This window comes from Meriones unguiculatus, chromosome 2 (genome assembly GCF_030254825.1).
Source record: "Meriones unguiculatus strain TT.TT164.6M chromosome 2, Bangor_MerUng_6.1, whole genome shotgun sequence".
NCBI classification, from domain to species: domain Eukaryota; kingdom Metazoa; phylum Chordata; class Mammalia; order Rodentia; family Muridae; genus Meriones; species Meriones unguiculatus.
The window spans coordinates 85,894,315-85,909,630 of NC_083350.1; the positions used below are offsets into that span (position 1 = coordinate 85,894,315).

General features: G+C 38.7%; 2 protein-coding genes across 3 annotated transcripts in view; one reads left to right on the top strand and one right to left on the bottom strand.

Annotated features, from left to right (window-relative positions):
- Homer1 (homer scaffold protein 1) overlaps window positions 1-15,316 on the top strand; it is a 96,108-nt gene that overhangs the window by 76,297 nt on the left and 4,495 nt on the right. The window contains exons 6-10 of one of the 2 annotated variants that reach the window (XM_060377795.1): window positions 1,829-1,864; window positions 2,926-3,082; window positions 6,569-6,679; window positions 7,405-7,485; window positions 10,706-13,663. In XM_060377795.1, coding sequence (XP_060233778.1) covers window positions 1,829-1,864; window positions 2,926-3,082; window positions 6,569-6,679; window positions 7,405-7,485; window positions 10,706-10,795 — 475 coding nt within the window. In that variant the 3' untranslated portion in view covers window positions 10,796-13,663. Of the gene's footprint in view, window positions 1-1,828; window positions 1,865-2,925; window positions 3,083-6,568; window positions 6,680-7,404; window positions 7,486-10,705; window positions 13,664-15,316 lie in introns of those variants that run through there. The other variant, XM_060377794.1, reaches the window with a different exon arrangement.
- Jmy (junction mediating and regulatory protein, p53 cofactor) overlaps window positions 1-15,316 on the bottom strand; it is a 175,499-nt gene that overhangs the window by 58,204 nt on the left and 101,979 nt on the right. The window lies entirely within an intron of this gene.

Here is a 15,316-nt window from a genome sequence, read left to right on the forward strand (position 1 = left end):
AGCCATGGGGAACAATCCAGTAAGCAGCACCCTCCATGGCCTCTGCATCAACTCCTGCTTCCAGGTTGTAGCCCTGCTTGAGTTCCTGTCCTGTCTTAAGTGATGGATTACAATGTGAAAATGTAAACCAAACTTTTTTCTCCCCAACTTGGTTTTGGTCATGGTGTTTCATCAAAGCATTATAAACCCTATCTAAAACACTGGAAAATCCTAGGGTAAATTGGAAAATGTTGCTAACCTACTTTAAACATATACTTAGATGCTTATATCTTTTCTATTAAGTACATTTATCATATGAATTAGGGTTCACCCTAAGGATCTCATTTAAATCCTACTTCTCTAAAAACCTATTTCTAAATACAGTCATACTGAGATGCTCTAAAAGTTAGGACTTTGATATATAAATTTAGGTTGTGGGGTTACCATTGAACCCATAATGAAATACACTGAAACCCTAGTTCACGTGTGGAGGTCCTGCGGGAAGACAGTCCGGTAGAGCCCTCTGCTACAACTGAACGGTCAGTGTCGCTGCTCACCGCTAGTCATGTGTGGCTTGTGGCAATTGACTGACTGTGTGAAGAATCTCAGTGAGACTGAAAAATGAATTTCTAACTTTATTAATGTTGAGCAATTAAAAAGCCACATGCAGCTAGTGGCTAATGTTTGAGTAATGCTTGATTAACTTCTTATTTAACATGCGAAGAATGGAGGATCAGTATATTTAAGAGATGAATCCAGTGTCACAGACATAATAATTGGCATAAATAGACGTACCAAATTCTTTTTAAAATCATTTATTTATTTATTTATTTTACAACCGTAGGCACCTTTCTCTTCCTTCCAGCCCTACCCTCCTTCCCTCTTCCTCGTATTCCCTTCCCTTTCCCCTCAGAAAATGGGACCTCCCAACCCCACCTACTCATCCTAGCACATCAAGTCCCATCAGGACTGAGCACAAAGGCAGCCACCAGGGGCAAGTGATCGAAAAGCATGCAAGAGATTTCTTGTCAGAGACGGTTTCCACTCCCCTTACTAGGGTACCCACAGGAAGACCAAGCTGTCCATCTATACATATGTGTAGAGGGTCTAGGTCAAGTCCATACATGGTCCTTGGTTAGGACATACTAAATTCTTAATGGATTTTGTACCAATAGAATAGAAAATAAAACTGAGAAAAATGGCATTTTAAAAAGCTCTCATTCTTTCTCTATAAATATGGTGTGATTCATCTTTAGAATGGTATTTTTTTGACAAGCAGATTTTAGAAATAAATCTTTTAAGTCATTTTCATTTTTAATTTTAAGTAGGTTTGATATTTGTTTATAGCAAATTTTTAAATTAGTTCAATAAGATTTCAATTACCAGATTGAAGAGACCATTTAAATGAAGCACTTTTGGGGGAAACTGGTAAGTGTTTTAATAAAAACTAATCCACTTAAAGCAGGTGAATAGTTACATGTTTTTCATCAGAAAACCGAAATCTAAAATGTCATTCCACAAAGGAATTTGAAAAGTATCTTCTTTGAGAATAAAAATAGTTTGCTAAATTGATAGCTTTCTTTATTGCTTCATTCTGTCTTTTAATGTTTTGATGAGATACTGTTAAATGGTAAACTTTAGGAAGAATTTAAGTTGATTTTAGATTTATAAAAAAGTTATAAAAACTGCAATGTCCCCATATACCCTGTACCAGGTACCCATTAATTGATGTCTTGCATGTTTGTAACATGATGGTCAGACTTTGGGAATCAGCACTCCTGTAATAGTATCAACTATGTCCCTGTTTTTCACTAATGAGCCTTTCTTTTCTCTGTTGTTTCTTTGGCAGTGTTGGGGATCGAACCCAGGGCCTCTCTCACGCAAGGCAAGTGCCTTACAGCTAAACTACACCTGCAACAATGTTCCTTTTCTGCTTTGGGAACCTACCCAAGGATTCTTCAGCGTATTTGCTCCTCTGTTCTGGTCCCCAGTCTTCTATTCATATTTTTAAAGTATTTTAATCAATTATTTCGAAGACTGTCCTTAAAGTTGGGATTATATGAGGGTTTTTTTTTTCTTATTTGATTACCATTTTTAGTTTGTTTGCTTTTCCTAAGTCTGTTATTGGAAATGATCTGCTATCCTTCTCTGCCTATTCTGTTAGGAGGTTATGGTGTGGGTATATCTTAAAACTGGCATCAGGCCTTAGAAATTTTGATGGTGGAAACTGCTCTTTTTTTGCATATTAAAAATACTAGAAATACCAATTCATAAAAACATATGCCTTGTGATGCAAACTAATACTAAACACAAACTATTGAGGAAAGAAAGCTGTGAAAGACATTACTGGTTAATAGGACAGAGTTAGCAGAAGTTGGCTAATTGGAATGAACTTCAGTAATAAAAATAGAAAACCATCAAACAAGATGGTTCTCCATCGGGAAGTTAACAAAGTAATTCTCAATAGAGGGGTCTTCTCGATGAATACAATTGCTTTTGTAATAGAAGTTACTAGAACCAATTTCTTGGTGTAGCCTATTTTTATTGTAATTATAATAAACTTTTTATTGGAGCATTTAAAAAGTCTAAATAAGAAGATACAAATCAATAACTAAAAAAACACTACACTGCCTGTTTCATCCTTACTATCACGTAAGATCCTTCTATGTCCTGATGAAGAGTGAGACTGCAGTGAACTTTGGTTCCCTGAACAGGAATATTGTTCACCCGTATAGTACATTGTTAGGTGTCATTTTTTCCTTTGGGTATAATATATATTAATATATACCTGTATCACCTTCGTCTGTTTCATCTTTCCATACTCATGTTTTTAATTGTTTGGTGTTATCATTCAAAACATTCTTAGGCTATAAGCCTGACTAAATATTGTTGTACATTTGAAAATAATACTCAGTTAAATGATAAAATATTCTCATTTCATTTTAGTTCAGCAATCAGCAAACACTGGGAGGCTGAACTAGCTACCCTCAAAGGAAATAACGCCAAGCTCACTGCAGCCCTGCTGGAGTCCACTGCCAACGTGAAGCAATGGAAACAACAGCTTGCTGCGTATCAGGAGGAAGCAGAGCGTCTGCACAAGCGGGTACGGGCAGGGCTGCCAGGACCGGGCTAATGCTTTCCGTGCTCAGGGGTAATTTGCAAGTAAATGCAGCACACGGACATCTGGGGATATTCTTCTGTTATCAGAACATATAAATGAGCTAAATTTGAGGTTTTACTGGGTCAAGAAAAATATTTCTCACAGTTAATGAAAATGAAAATTTTACAGCTTTTGAAAAAAAATGAGCTGATGGCAGTTTGAACTGTGCCACATTAGCTCTGCCCTTTGGGAACTTTTCTCCTTCAACCCAGTACTTTTACTCTATAGCACAGGAATAATATATGTTCTCTACAGTTTCTTGAAAAGTAGCTGAGATGCTTACCTCACAGTTGCACTAAGTTAAAAACACACTTTCTGATTTTGGGTGGCAGTGGTGGTGCACACCTTTAATCCCAGCACTGGGGAGGCAGAGGCAAGTGGATCTCCGAGTTCCCAGACAGCCAGGTCTACAGAGCAAGTTTCAGAACAGCCAGAGCTACACAGAGAAACACTGTCTCAAAAACAACAAAATATATTTTCTGTCCTGCACAAGGGTGCTTAAAGATATTCCTAAGTACTTGGGCATATATGGCAGGAAGATTTCTTGAGTTCAGAAATTCAAAACTAGCCTGGGCAATATAAGAGCAAGACCCCCATTATCAAAAAATAAACTCCTATTATATTCCTATGAATTGAGCATTTAAGTGGCATAAAGTTATACAGACTCCGTGAGTTAAAGTCAGCCAATGAACTTTTTCTTTATTATCTTTTGTTTTTAGTGAAGGAATACGTTGAAAACTATGGGTAGAAATTTTTAATGAAAATGAGCAATATTAGTGATTTGAAATAGAAAATCAGAAATCCCAGTGCTACTAATATCAGCAACCAACCAGTTTTCTTAAAAATTTCTTTGTATTGGAAACATAAAAATTCATTTACCTGGTAGGAAGCAGATATCACCAATGTCCTCTTTTCAAAAGGAAACAAAGTAAGTGAGCTTGGTAGATAAAGGGAGTGGGCTAGTAAGAGAACGGTGTTGAGAGTCTAACAGAGCCAGGGTGGCAGAGATACACATGGGAAAGGAATAGAGACAAGGAGAGAAAGTTAGGACACAGCAGACACTATCCTCTCCTGTACAGAAGAATTAACTTTCCGCTTTAAAAAAATGAAAAGTTGTGGAGCTCTGTTTTTAATTCATGATGGTAAGATAATTTTTGTAATGTTTTTATCACAGTTAAAACCCAATTTATGACAAACCACTGGTGGTTAGTATCCATTGAAGGTCTGTCATGTTCCCTTACTGTGTGATCCTTTCTTAGATGTTTTTGCAGCAGTCAATTGAATTGAACATTAAAGAATTTATAACAAGAAATTCATGCCTATAATCCTCAACACTTGAGAAGTGAGGCGCGAATCTGCAGCTTCCAATAAAATGATTGCAGTCTTTATTTATTTGAGCCTGTCACATCTAGTGCTTTCTTTTCTAGCTTGCCATCATTTCCTTGTAACCTGTATCAGTTCCTTTGGAAATGTTTGTGCTGTGGGTATCCTGGCAACAGGTTATCTCAGCTTTGCTTATCTTGACTACTGTTTTCCCACACCCACATGCACAGTGGTTTTTAGGTATATTGGACATTATAAGTGAGGTTTTATAAAGTCTTCTGGTTCCTTTGAAAAGTATTGAGTTTATTATTATCATTAGCAGGAAATAAATTCATTGAATTTGTGAAACTGAACTTACATACCGATAGATTTAGTTTCTTTCAGTTTTTCCCTAATCCTAGGAAAAATCACTGTGTGAAAGGTAGGCCATTCCATTGTTATCAGCACTGAAATTCCCTTTAAGTTCTGTGGATCCTGTGTTGAGATTTTGGGAACTGAACTCAGATTGTATGGTTGTGTGGCAGTTGCTTTTTTTTTTTTTCGCTATCTTGCCAACACATTCTCTCTCTCTCTCTCTTTTTAATTATTAAATACTCCATTTTATGAACAAAGGAGAAGAGCTGTGAGGGTTCTGGCAGAAGGGATTGACTTTTAGAAGATAAGTGCTGAGTTGAAAGTCGGCTGCCTACAAGATCAGAAAGGTCTTTAGAGGGGCATTCTAGTGAAGTCAAGAAGATAGACATGAACACTTTTTATTCTTAAGACAGAGAGAATTGCCTACTGTTACATTCAGAAATGTACATTTTGGCCAAAATGGATGTTTAGGTAGATTGTAGCCAATGGATGAAAAGCCCTGGGATTTAACTTCCCATTTGTGGTCTACTGATGCAGCCCAGTGGTCCAGTGTTTGCTTCACATGCACAAGGCCTTGGGTTCATTCCTCATTAGTGAAAAGCAAAAGAAAAAGATTTAATATTGAAGGGCTGGAGAGATGGCTTAGATGTTAAGAACACTGGCTGTTCTTCCAAAGGCCCTGAGTTCAATTCCCAGCAACCACATGGTTGCTCATAACCATCTATAGTGAGGTCTGGTGCCCTCTTCTGGCCTGCAGGCACACATGCAGGCAGAACACTGTATACAAAATCAATCAAACAATCATCAATCTTGAAAGAAAGATTTACTATTATGAACTATAAGACTTTAAATGTCATACAATGAAGGAGTAATTTGTTAGCAGTTCCAGAATTTCTGACAGACCACAGTTACAGTTGAATCCAGAGCAGCATTGTATTTGTTCAGACATAAGTAACGAAGGTAAGGAAGTATATTAGTACTTGAGTAGAAAGGAAGCTGGGATGTGAATGACACACTTGGAGAATGTAGAGGGCAGTTTGCTATTTGGAAATTTCAAGGCAAGTTTGCTTTATTCTGGTCACCTGGACTTGGAGAGTGTGGCATGTGGAGCGTGTGATGGTGTGTTTGTAAGTGCTACAGGATTGTACCAAGTGGGGCTGGATAACTTTTATGAATATTGACCTTTTCCCCATTCCCTTAAAAGGGTGTCAAGTGCTCTTTAAAAAAAATTGCATTCCTTGTTGGCTCTTGGTAAATTCTTAGTGACTAAAAACTGTTCTCTTTCCCAGAAGAGGCACAGTTGACATGAAGTCATATCCGAGTTTTTAGAGTGTTTTAAAGCACATCTTTCCTTTTAGATTTTCTTGTATTTTGGAAATTTATTTGAAAAAAAAAAATCCTTACTCTACTAGTTTTGAAGACTGCGAAGGGGGAAAGCATGCAGTCATATCTATACCTGTATAAATTTTAAGAAAGACTTTTTATATAGGAATCTTTGTAGTAATCACTTGTTTTCCCTAACCTGTCTCTGATCAGCACGTGAATAATTTATTGACCTCAGCCTATCTAATAATCCTTTGGTTTTTTTCCATTGCCTCATATATTTATCTTTACAGAATTTATTTTATGCTGAGAATCTTAATAGTCTTTCATATAGTAATTGAGAATTCATTAGCTTCTCAGAGACTTACTTCAGCAGGAAACCCTCTGAAACCGCCGCTTAACTTAATCTGTGCTCTCATTTACTTGCAGGTCACTGAGCTGGAATGCGTTAGTAGTCAAGCAAATGCGGTGCACACCCACAAGGCGGAGCTCAGCCAGACAGTGCAGGAATTGGAGGAGACACTGAAAGTGAAAGAAGAGGTAGGTCCACTCTCTAGTCCTCCATGAGCCACAGAACACTGTACGTGGCACAGTAGACTCCGTCAGATCTTAAGTGCCGTCCAGAAAAAAGGGAGACTTTGGGCTTCTTTTTAAAGATAAACTTCTATTGACCACTGTGAGGCTTGTTCCTGTTTCTGCACTCTTGGTCCTCTTACTACTATTAACAGCTTTGAACTGTGGTGTTGCCTTTTATGAGAGTTGTATTTATATAATCAACAGGAAACAATTATAGATTGAATGAATTTTTGCAAGTTGTTACTTTCTTTGGTTTCTAGTCAAAAAGAGTTATTTTATATACCAAGGAGAAATTTTTTATTTCAAACTTGAAGCTATTGAGTGCTATGGTAAAGCCATCAGATTACCTGTTGATAAATTCTGAGCTGGGCATACGGTACTGTGCCCATAGTCCCAGATGCAGAAGGCTGAGGAGGAGGATCTTGAGTTTGAGATCAACTTTTGCTACAAAGTAACTTCAAGACATGAAGTACACAGGAACCCTGCCCCACACCGAGACAGAAAAAGAGGAACCCCATTCTGTTCCAGCCAATATAAAGACACACATCCCCTCTGAAGTCAGTCAGTAAAGGGTATTTTTCAAATTATTGTTTCCTAAGAACTGGGAGATAATTTCATGGAAAAATTAGGTCTTCCCTGTTCTTATTATAAGTTAATTGTTGTTAAAGACATTACTTTACCTTTTCCAGGAAATAGAAAGATTAAAACAAGAAATTGATAATGCCAGAGAACTCCAAGAACAGAGGGACTCTTTGACTCAAAAACTACAGGTAACCAAAGTAAAAACATTTCTCAGGTTTATGCAGAAAAGCATTAGTTATTCTTTCACAACATAATAACTTTTTTGAGCCTTCATTTTTATATATTTTCTTTTCTTTTCTTCTAGTACCTCTGATTTATGCCTAATGTTCAATGTTCTAGACATTCTTTGAGTACTTCATTTAGGTAGTTTGTAATCATTCATGGCCATTTATAATTGTTCTTAGTGCAGTACTTTGGAAAGTTCTGCTTTTTTTTTTTCATCAAAAGATACCCTAAATGAGACATCTCAAATGGATTTCATGTAGTTTAGGGACCTGCTGGTGTTTTGTGTGCTGAGCTATTTTCTGAAATCCTGCATTCCTTGTGTCCTAATAGAACAAAAGTTAGTGCCTTTTCCCGTTCTTTGGTCTTGATCAATTTTGTCTGCTTTTTTCTGTATGGGTAACACACTTCCTGATTCTAATTGACATACATGCATCCTGCATTGGTGGGAGTCAAATATAGAAAGATTTTTCAGAATTCATTATAAGCTGCCTTTTGCCCACTTAAGCTACCTGCCTCAGTAAGGGCGAGAAGCACTTTAGAATAGAAACACATGTATTCATCAAGGGAGTTTGTCATGGCATATGAAGAGGGACCAGGAAGCCCAGGATTAGGAAGATTATGGGTTAGATTATAGAAGATCATAGAAGAATCAGCAACATTTATTTAGTACTTGCTGTGTACTGTGCTATCAGCATATCAAAGTACAATGCATAGGAACCCAAGGCTTAAAGAAATATAACTTGTCCAACCTGCATTTAGATCAAGACAGTCTCTCTAATGCCTCTGTCCTTGGCCATCAAACTCTGCAAGATACTTTGTAAAGAAAACAGACCAGTCAGGCAAAGTGGTGCACCTGTAATCCCAGCACTCAGGAGGCAGAGGCAGGTGGATCTCTGTGAGTTCGAGGCCAGCCTGGTCTACAAAGCGAGTCCAGGCAGCCAGGGCTACACAGAGAAATTCTGTCTCAAAAATGTAGCCCCTTCTCTGACCCACACCAAAAAAGAAAAGAAACCAGACTCTGGACAGGTATGGTTTCCCATACTTCTAATCCTAGTACTCCAGAGGCTAGGAACTGAGAATCTCCAAGTTCAAGGCCAGCTTGGTCTACATGAGTTCCAGGACAGTCAGGGCTTCATAGAGACCATGTCTCAAGAAAACAAAACAAAACAAAACAAAACATGTTTCTTACATGAAACAGCCCCGTCCTGTGCACCTTGTGTTGCCTGCTGTGGCCCTTCAGCAGTCTGGGTTGTGGGATTATTTGTTTTGGTCTATTGTAGTGAGTGCTACTTGTACATTATCGTTCTTCATGTGGAGCTGGCTCTCCGTAGGCAGCTCTGTGTCCGAGGGACACTTACTGATGTGTGAAGACATCTATATCTTCACTGCTAGTAGAGTGTTACCAATACCTAGCAGTCAGGGCCAATGGTGCTGCTAAACAGGGCCCCAAAGGCCAGGATGCTCAGGCCAAGAGGTCCTGCTGGCACTAGTATGAAACATGTAATTGGAGCTGGATAGAAAGGGTAGGTGGTTCAAGCTAGTTTCTCCCTGTTTCTTTTGGTTTTATAGACTAGGCTGGCCTCAGACTCATAGGGATCCACCTTCCTTTGCCTCCCAGAGTGCTGGGATTACAGGCATGCACCACCATGCCTGGCTTTGACATTCCTTTAAAGATTTTTCACATGGCTTTCTCTCAGCATTTCTGTTAGGATGGAGGTTTCTGTTGTGCCAGTGTTGTCGTAATAACCGCTGTCCAGATGAGTCTAGGATGGAGGTTTCTGTTGTCGCAGTGTTGTAATAATAACTGATGTCCAAATGAGTCTTTTTATGTTAATACATACTCTTGTGATGATTTTTTTTTTTTTTTGAGCTGCTTTCAAGAACATCTTTGGTACCAGTTTCATACTAAGGAATGCCCATCTGGAAAGCAGGGCATCCATTGAGCATCTGTCCTCCCTCATGGGAAATAAAGGGAGGAGCTTCACTTCATTTCTGTGTATTTGTGGTGCTTGGATTGAACCTGGGGCTTTTTGCATTTGCAGGCTGGGTAAGGGCTCTGCTGCTGAGTCATATTCCACGCCCTGCTTCACCCTCTCTCTACTTTTTAAAGTTACAATTTTTTTTTCTTTATGGGTAAAACTAAACAGGTTTCCATGTTTATTGTTTTTTATAGATCTTTAATAAACTTTTTAAGCTTTGTGTGCTGACATAGGTGTGTATCTGAGTGCATGTACACATATGCGCATGCTGTAGCAGGTATGAGAGGGTAACTTTGTGGAGTTTGTTCTCCTTTCATCTTCCTGTGGGCTCTGTGCAGCAGTCACCTCTCCCCGCTGAGCTGTCTCACCTGCCCTGTCTGTCATCTTTGCACAACTTTGAGGCATCGGTAGTGCTTTCACCTTAAGAGCACACACCATTAATCCCAGCGCTCGGGAGGCAGAGGCAGGTTGATCTCTGAGTTTGAAGCTAGCCTGGTCTACAGAGCAAGTTTCAGGACAGCAAGGGCTACACAGAGAAACCCTGTATTGGGGAAAAGAAAAGAGAAGAGAAGAGAAGAGAAAAGAAAAGAAATCTCGTGCTGCCAGGTCTTCATGTGCCTGGCTTCTGAACTCTTAGCTCAGATAGATATTCATTTCTCTGCATTGCTCATGTAAGCAGCGTTGTTCAGAATCCTGCTAAGTGCCCCATTCCCAAGTATGCTTTGTTCTGTTACTATGCTTCATTTTCCATCTTGTACTTATCACCATTTGAAATGACCTTATTTACTTCCAGTGTATTTTTAAGCTTTCTATTTTGACATACTAGACGTAGAGAAAAGCTGAAAGAAATAATTCAGTTATACATCTTTCCCTTACTTTTCCCAAACCTTAATATTTTTTGTCCTATTTGTTTTATCATTTTGTAGTCTGTCTGTCTCTCCCTCTCACCCCATCTTGCCACTCTCTCTGTGTATCCGTATGCTGTGGTTCTTTTCTGAACTGCTTAAGAATAAGGGGTACATATGCTTTTCCCTCTAAACACTTTGCTGCTTCATCTAGAAAGCTAAAGATCTTCTCTTACGTAGCCATCAAAATCAAGAAATTATTTATTCATATATCTTAATTAAATGCCTGTAATTATCTTAATCTCCTTTATAACACACCTTACTAATTGTTTTTCTTTTTTTTTTTTTTTTTTGCGTAGGACCCATCCATTCCAGGATCAGTTCTGTCTGGTTGTCATGTCTGTTTTGCTTGGTGTTCCAGCTCTGGCCAAGGAGAAACCCTTCTCTAGACCCTGTCCTGTGGCACAGTGATGCCATTCTTTGAAGACCTTAACATCCAGGCTCCTCTCATAGTTTCTCATCCACGGTCCTCAAATTAGCCAGTTTTCTTCCCCTGATTTCCCTTCTGTGTTTGTGGTGTGTGTAGTGCGTGTTTTTGCTGTGTATAGGTGTGCACACACATGTGCAGGCCTAGGGTTGGTACCACTCTTCTGAATTGCTCTTCTGCTTTAGTCATTGAGACAGGCTCTTTCAGTCCCACAGCACACCTATCTGGCTAGTCTTGCTAACTGGCTTGCTCTGGTGATCCCGTCTCAGACCTTTTACAGATGGAGTTACAACTGTTTGTCACCTACTCTGCATTTATGACTGTTTTAACCCTTGAACCTGATGTGGGTACTGGGAATGGAGCTCTGCTTTTACCTGCTGAGCCATCCCTCAATTTCCTCTTTCTAGTTCTCTTAATATTCAGCTTTCATCATACTGGCCGTGAAGTTTTGGCACCTGAGTTTTGGAGAGGCAAATTCATATCATATAGCACTCACCACCGGTCACAACTCTATTACAGCCTTATTTTTTTATATGCCATTTTAAAATTTTTACTTATTTTTTAAATTTTAACTTAGGTGTTATTGGTGTTTTGCCTGCACGTATGTCTGTGACTCACATGTGTTCACCTGGAGCCCGTGGAGTCCATAAAGGGACTGGAGTTAGAGATGGTGGTGAGCTGTCTTGTGTGTGTTAGAATCAAACCCATGTCCTCTGGAAGAACAGCCAGTGCTTATAACTGCTCTTAACTGCTCCAGCACATATATGTCATTTTTGATAGTCTCATTCCAGTTATGATTCTCTTGCCTTAATAAGTTTTATGCTTGGTTTTGCTTGAATGCTATAAGGATATGTCTTTTTTTTTTTAAGTTAGATTTACCAATATATTTCTCAAAGTTATTGTTTAAAGTTACTTTTTTCAAGTATTAGTGGACCATTTTAATTTCCTTATTTAGCTGGGCATGATGAGTTCAAGTTTAGCTTGATCTATGTCACAAAGTACAGGCCATCTAGGGCTACATAGTAAGACTACATATTAAATAATAGTGTATATCCAAGAATGTTCTCTTCAGGTTCTTTTAGGGTTTGAGCTCAGTGGCCAAGAGAACCTCACTTCAGTTTCTCTAGACATCCCCAGTGCCAAAAAAAGTTCCATGCATAAAATTTAAATATTTGTCCTCACATGTTATTTCTCTTCTGCAACATATCTAATTATGTGTAATTGAATATTCTTATCATCTATTTCAAAACTCACTTTCTGGGTTTTCCTACTTTATTTTGTTTTTATTATCTTGAAATTTTTGTATATAATTAAGGAATAATAACTGAATATACAAGTATTAGTGAAAACTGTTCTTATTTTGTTTTTTATCTTAGTAGGGACCTTATGACTCATTTCTAGTGAGATTTTCCCTTTTCATTTTCTCTTTTTCATTTCATTTATTTCATTTTATTTATTAACTCTCCCATTTTTTTTCAGTGTATTTCCTTAGTATCCTTAGTTTTTTGTCATTGTTTATTGAGTGTTTTGCCTGCATGTTCTGCTTGTCTATCATGTCTGTGGTATCCTTGAAGGCCAGGAGAGGGCATTGAATGCTCTTGAACTGGAGTTGCATACTGCTGTCAGCGGCCATGTGGGTGCTGGGAGCCAAACCCAGGTCCTCAGCCAGAGCAGCCAATGCTTTTAACCCCTTGAGCCATCTTTCCAACCCCATGTTCTTAGTTTTGGGTGCCCAATTCAAGCTCCTTTTTGAATACTTTTCTATAAACTGTAATTTAGCATGAACTGTCATGTTAAGAATCTTTCTGCTTCATAGTTGGTTTGGGAAACTTTTTGATCTTTTACTGAATTGTTTTTAGGATTTTCTGTTGATTGTTTTTATAAATGAATGTTATACCTTTGCATTTTTGTGGACAGAATAGCAGTTTAACGGGATTTATAAATTCATACTTAAAAACACCCTCTTTTGAGGAGCAGTAAGAGGCAGGTTGTATGTGTTTCAGTATTTTAATTTTTATTTATATAACAAGAGTTTACCTTTTTTGTCTTGTTTCTTTTACTCTTTGTCCTCTTTTCTAAAGAGCTGTTGCCTTGCAGTCACTGCTCAGATGGGGATCTGCTGTGTCCGACCAGCCATTGCTCTTGAGTTGGGCAGTCACAGAGGTCTTTCTCTTTCACAGACTTGTTGTCCACTGCACAGTCTATACTCCCGCTGGAAGGGTTATAGTGACAGCTTGAGAAACAGATCTGCAGAAACTGTCACTTATATTCTCGGGCTGCCAGCGATTTGACACTTGTGTTGTTCTCTGTAATATCGAATTCCTGAAATTTGCACAGCTTTTATTTTCATTGTATGTTCCTGTGGCTTGTGGAGGATGGCTGGTAGATGTCCATGTACAAACTCTTATTACCTTGTCCACTCAGAAATAAATTCTACTTCTTTATTGCCAATATCTTCCTTCTATAAAGCATACTGTATTAAATAGGGACCATTTTACTTACGCTGAATTTTTTATTCCCAGTGCTTACTAATAGAAGATGAGATGCCCAACAACTAATTGTTAAATAAGTTCTTCAAAATACATACATTTCTTTTATCCATTTTTTCTATATAGAATGAGTATTGATATTTCTATTGTTGATTAAAATGTCCTGTTATGTGTAAATGTTACCAGCCTAATAAAACATTTTAGTTGCATACTTAATATCTTAAGTGTAAGCAGTGAAGCAGGTATCAATATAGCAATTTTTGTTTGACTTTTATTTAGATTGAACGGTGCAGGATTTAAATGTAAAGAAAATTAAACATACCCAGTCCTACTGACCGTGATTATAGTTATATTTTGAAATATCTCCCTGTTTTGACTCTTAACATCTAACACATATAGAATATGACTTTTTTTCCAGTAGAAGTTTATACTTTCAGGTTTTGGCCTTTAAAGCACTCTGAAAGGAATTTGAGATTCTGGCCTACAAAGTGCCATTTTTTTTTTTTTTTAAATCTACATCATGAAATTGCTGCCCCTTGTGTGCCTTCAAAGACGCAGAAATTAATAGGCAAAAATGATGGTAGAAGACAAGCTTGGTGAAAGAGGCGAAACCCAGAAAGAGATTGGCAAGTGTGTGTGGAGGCCAGAACGGTGCTGGCTGGCCTCGCCACACCTGGCTGGCCCTGCTTTCTAGGTTGTCTGTTTCTACCCTGCGAACATGTTCTCCCATCTGAAAACAGACCAGTGCTGTCTGCCGTGCTCATGCTGCTTTGTTGTTTAAGAAGCAGAATTCCTACAGAGGCACACATCTTGGAGTAGGACATTCACCTGAGGAACACGACAAATGAAGAAGTAGTGTCTGGGGTGGTTCTGTTTACAGGGTACGGCTGTTTCATTGTTAGGAAACAGAGCAAGGTTGCCTTCCATTCCAGAGCAGAGCCGCAGCAAGCCAGCCGGCTGTGCTGTGAAGTAGGCGTGATGGTGCATGACATTTGCTCTGTTTCTGCAGCCGGAAGCATCCTATCCGTAAGCTTGTTGTTGAAGTGCAGAGGAGCACTCTGCAGTCCCAGGTCCTCAGGGCCTCCCTAATAGTTTACAGCCTCCATGGATTTAGCTTCTGAATGTGTAAATACTCATTTCAGAAAATGTATTAGTTAGCTTCACTTTGCAATTATTTAAAGGCTGACTAAAACAAGTGGCTGACATCGAAGTGGCTAACATTGAACAACAAATACTTTTATATTAAATTGGGCCTTTATTCCCTTCACTTATAAATTATAGATGTTCTAGTTCCTTCTTAATTCTCCCACGCATTGTAGCTTATCTGGGGAATATTGTACAGTTGCTTGAATCTTATTCATAAATTATTGCTGTCAAATCACTTCATGTTCAAAATTATCAGCTGTTACTTTCCGTAATGTCTTCAAGTCAGTTCGGTCAGTTCTTTTTCTCAGGACGTGAGTGCCATTATTATTATATGTATTTATTACATAAAGGTGCCAAAGTAGATGTGTCAGTTTCAGACCACTTTGAGAAGTCTGTCCTTCCCTCGACCATGTGTGTCCCATGTTGTTGTAAGTGTAAAAGTGTTGGGCTGTATAATGTTCATTATTAGCCCTATGGTTGTCACGGTGGTATTATGTACATGCTGTCACAAACAAGAAAACCTGTTAGATTTTATAATTGCCGTATTTAGCTTGGGCCAGGCAGATATTCCCACACACGCTGTCTGAATCCCCTCATCATCCATCTCCCAGCCCCCATCTGGTGCCGTCTATCATAATCTTTCCTGTTTGGACTGTCTTCCATCTGTACTTGAGTGTACTCTTCATCTTCCTATTGGAGTCCTCTCTCCCAGCCCATGTGGTTTCTTCTCCACACTAACCCATCACGGCATCCTCCTCCTTCCTCTCTTCCTGTTCATCTGTGTCCCATGATTCTCCTGTCCTAGAAGCCCAAGAACCTTAGCCATGCCTACCCCATTCCACCCAGTT